The 4,120-nt window shown below is 37.8% G+C and overlaps 1 protein-coding gene across 1 annotated transcript; it reads right to left on the bottom strand.

Annotated features, from left to right (window-relative positions):
• Positions 1 to 226: 226 nt before the first annotated feature.
• LOC111588639 (transmembrane protein 252) lies at positions 227 to 1,841 on the bottom strand. Its single transcript, XM_023299112.3, has 2 exons — positions 1,311 to 1,841; positions 227 to 854 (listed from the first exon to the last, which is right to left on the bottom strand). The coding sequence occupies exons 1-2, from the start codon at positions 1,580 to 1,582 to the stop codon at positions 602 to 604; spliced, it is 525 nt and encodes a 174-aa protein (XP_023154880.1). The 5' UTR covers positions 1,583 to 1,841; the 3' UTR covers positions 227 to 601.
• Positions 1,842 to 4,120: the final 2,279 nt, after the last annotated feature.

The raw sequence follows: 4,120 nt of genomic DNA, 5'->3' as shown, positions 1-4,120 counted from the left end.
TTATTTTCAACTAGGAACAGGCCACAAACAAAACCAGCTTAATTGTTTAGAATTCTATGTTTTGTTCAACCTACTTTAAAATGATCTGAGGCTGACTAAAGATCTACTATTAAAAAGTAATTCATTAATTATTATTCATGAAGTGTCAGAAGACTCATCATGCTTAATAATGCTAAACAAGCTATATATAAGGTTGGCTATATATTGAGACAGGAAAGACATTGCATTTTAAGCAACATGATCATTTTATTCCATAGCACACCTTATAACAGGTGTAATTAGTCACTTGAATACAAAATACATACAAAAACGCTTGATTTGAATACTGCTCAAATTGGAGCTCCAGTGCCAAAAAACCCCCAGTAAGTTCTGAGTCAAATGCAACTCTAAAGTGCAGCTTTTTCTGGTCTTAGGAAGCCAGAGACTAAACCATCAACGTCACCATGGCCATACCTCTGTACAGACCCTCATTTTGAAAACCAGCCTGTTGCAAAGATGATGTCAACACATCTCTGTCGTCCATCATCTGGCAGGTGAACAATCCAAAGCCAGTTCGTTCTGGAAGTTTCTCTCTTAACTCAGTCTGGAAACTGCTCTTCCCTCAGTGTCCGGATGAGACCTCCCTCTGCTCCTCTGCTTGTCCTCGCTGAATACCCTCGACCACGCTGTATCGCGGAGGTTGTTCCCAGCTAAACGTACAGTCTGGAGGCTCCGAGCCGTCCTGACTGTACAGCGGGGGAGCCACACTCATCACCATGTCCACACCATCCACTCTGACCACAAGCTCAGGCGTGGTATCGGAGGAGACTAGCCTTCCCTCTGACTCTTCATATGACGGAGGAAAGCAGCTCGGCCTGCAGAGGAAAAGACATAGAATACATTACGGGTAATAGTTAAGTTGAACTTTGTATTACAGTCACAAAACACTTTTATTAACAGTAAAAAAAGAAAGCAGAACTACATGGATGAGAAGAGAAGAATAGCTGAATTGAGTCTGAGATACACAACTAATAGTATGTGAAAAGTTCTAGTTGAAGACTTTTGATGCTAAATTAGAAATCTAAGTTTTTCCTGCAGTTTCTTGCACATAATATACACTTTTTGTTGACTTCAGTTTGTAGTTTGTCCAGTTATTTTAGTAACTGTTCTACAAGAGTAATTAGAACAAACTACTTAAATGCACCCTCTTCTACAAATCAGTGTTTCTAACATTGATCAGCTGTTTTGAAATTCAAATTTTAAGCACAAATTCTACATTTACAGAAACATTTTTGAAAGAGTTAGTCCCAGTGCTCACAGGTGGTTTTTACCTTTCAACAGTAAAGACTTGAATGCGCCGCTCATGTCTTCCTCTGTAGTACATCTTGCTCTTCATGCTGTGGCAGACGGTCCACAACACCCCGGAGACAATAACCACAAAGCCCAAGATAATCAGCATGTAGATGAGAATGGTACTAACATCATGCTCGTCGTCAGTCTGCAGGGACAGTAGGTAGGCCCCACTGCACGTCATCACAAACCCCAAAGCAGGTAGAAGTATACGAGCAAGCCCCCACAGCTGCTTCTTCATGTTCGTGCTCATTTCGCTCACTTCTTTGCTTCTTTTCTGGAGTTTACAGGTTTTAAATTTGTTTTCTGTTCTCTGATGGTTCTCTGAAGTCCCTGCACAAGTTTTGATGGTATCAGGTGGGAGGGATTTGTAGGATCTCTTTAGTGCCTGTTCAGGATGAAACAATGTCGGATTCACCTGTAATCTAAACCAAGTCCCTCACCAAGTTTGAGTACCAGCAAATGCAGGTACAGCTGTGACAGTGTGAGTCTGTGTAAGCCGTCCTGCCTCTTCAGACATAAAGGGAAGTGGCTGTGATGTTCCTGCCTCCTCGGTTGTATATTAACACAGTATTAATCTGGGGTCAGAAGGATGAGGGAGATATGGCTGGTAGCGAGGCAAAAACACGGCCAGGGAAAATTCTTTGGGCTCAGCTGATAAGACAACAACAGACTGTGTAGACAGGTGTCGACTACAAATATCAACCAAAACCAGTATTCTGTAGACTGCATTCCCCCTCTGTGAATGGATTTAAAGTGGTGGTGGTGAAAACATGTGAACACAGTACAAATCTAAGTGGTCTCCAGATGTATAAGAGCATACAAAAGAAAGAAAGATGTCCGAGTTAAAGTTAAAATGTCCTTTGACCGTCTTTAAAATTAGTGTCTTTTTGTTTGTCCTGTGAAATACTACATGCTCAGCATATCTCTTAAAATAGATTGGCTAAACAAGTTCCTTCATCTGTACAACAGATCACAGTCCATGTCCATAACATGTAACAAGGGGTCAGAAGTAGACTTTCATTTATTTTAAAATTATGCAAGCATGAAAGACTGCAAACAACTGCTATCTGCAAATGCATGTGCTGACTCACTAGATGCACTGAATAGCACAAGCTGTCATACGAATATATATACCAGTATTTCCATAAAAGACAAAATTGAGTGAATCTTTATACCTATGTAATGATTTATTGAGTGACAAAAAAAGCTTTAAGGTTTAAATTCTAACAGCAAGACACTAAAAAAAATAAACAAAAAAACAACACAATAACTACACAAAATGAACAATCGACACTTACTCGTGTCTGTGAACTCTGTGAACTATTGTTACCGTTTTTAAAATCATACTCCTTAGGCTGCACTGTCCCAAACTGCAGTCATAGCAACATGTATTTATGTATGTATTTAATATTTTCTTATTTATCTGACAAGGACCGTGCATTAAGGCATTATTATATTTAAATAAAATGCAACTGCTGCTATGGACATCTAGCCGTAGCTAATTTACAGACCTTGTCTCTGGTTAGGCTTTTAAGGAACAACACTATTGTCTGTCTATGCAGTTATATTATTTATCATTTACATATTAAACTTGAGGAATTAGATTCATATAGAATTTTTCTGACAGCCTAAACTTTCACCAAGTGTTGACACTAAAACAAACATGCTGACCAGTAACTCAAATACTCTCGTCTTTTGTTATTTCTTAAAGAAATGTTGTAGAAGGATATCAGAATCAACTTTACTGTCCAAGTTTGTACCCAAACAGTGAATCCAGTGAATTTTATCTCTCATTGTAGAGTGAAAAAAAACAAAAAAACAACTAAGTACTAAATACAGTATTTTAATATTTTTAATCTAGTGCCATACCCATATCAACTAGGGAAATATATCTGTAAATTCACAAATGTTTCTGGGTTTTCACATCACTTCCAGCAACACAGCTGGCTGCGAGCCTCCACTGTGAGTCTGTGCTGATAAAATGTGACAGTATTGCACAACATTTTTCTCAAATTACTTTGAGCTTTGACACAGCACAGTGGAAAGATTATGAGGTATGTTTTCCATTAATCAGAACAGAACTAAAAGTACACTAAGAACAAGGTAAATAAGATCAATTCAAATTTGAAAAGGTTTCCTTTTTTTTCCAGTTTGCCCAACCATTATGAATGAGTTCTATTTGTTTATAAGATTTATTTTAACAGATGGATTTGCATGTTATTGCATTCATTTGCAACATTAAATTCGAGAGAAGCCCTTAATTGACTGTATTCTATTAATTTGAGAGGGTGTGTAGGGTTGGTGAGAATTTCCTTATTTTCACCATTTGAATCTTTTTCCCCTTCTCATTCCTTTTAAAACTTAGACTGTGCAAATGCTATCCAATAAATAATAACCTTGAATGCTCTGAATGTACTTTGGCCTTCAATCTTATAACAAGTTGTAATGTTCACTTCCTTGTGAAAATAAAACTTGCTTGTTACGTAAAGATGGACAATAAACTCAGGGGTAAGTGGCAATACTGAAAACTACATCAGAGGATCAAAACGTCCTTTTTCAAATTTTATTTGCTGTTGAAGTCAAAAATTTTCTTTGTTGAGCCTCTGCAGCAAAAGCTTTGCATACCTTTACTGGCACACATTCAATTCAGTTCAATTTTATTGATATAGTACCAATTCACAACATGTCTTCTCATAGCACTAAACAGAGCAAGGTGCAGACCTTCCGAGTTTTAAACAAAGAACAGAGAACCCAACAATCCAAACTAGCCTTTGGATTTCCTACGAGC

The sequence above is a fragment of the Amphiprion ocellaris genome, chromosome 6 (assembly GCF_022539595.1).
Source record: "Amphiprion ocellaris isolate individual 3 ecotype Okinawa chromosome 6, ASM2253959v1, whole genome shotgun sequence".
Taxonomy (NCBI): domain Eukaryota; kingdom Metazoa; phylum Chordata; class Actinopteri; family Pomacentridae; genus Amphiprion; species Amphiprion ocellaris.
This window is presented reverse-complemented; position numbering and strand designations above follow the sequence as displayed.

What these genes read in the sequence shown, in the direction of transcription:
- LOC111588639 (XM_023299112.3), bottom strand. Translation starts at nt 1,582, where the DNA reads ATGAGCACGAACATGAAGAAGCAGCTGTGGGGGCTTGCTCGTATACTT. An exon ending in CAAGTCTTTACTGTTGAAAG is followed by an intron (nt 855 to 1,310) that starts GTAAAAACCACC and finishes TTTCCTCTGCAG; the next exon opens with GCCGAGCTGCTTTCCTCCGT.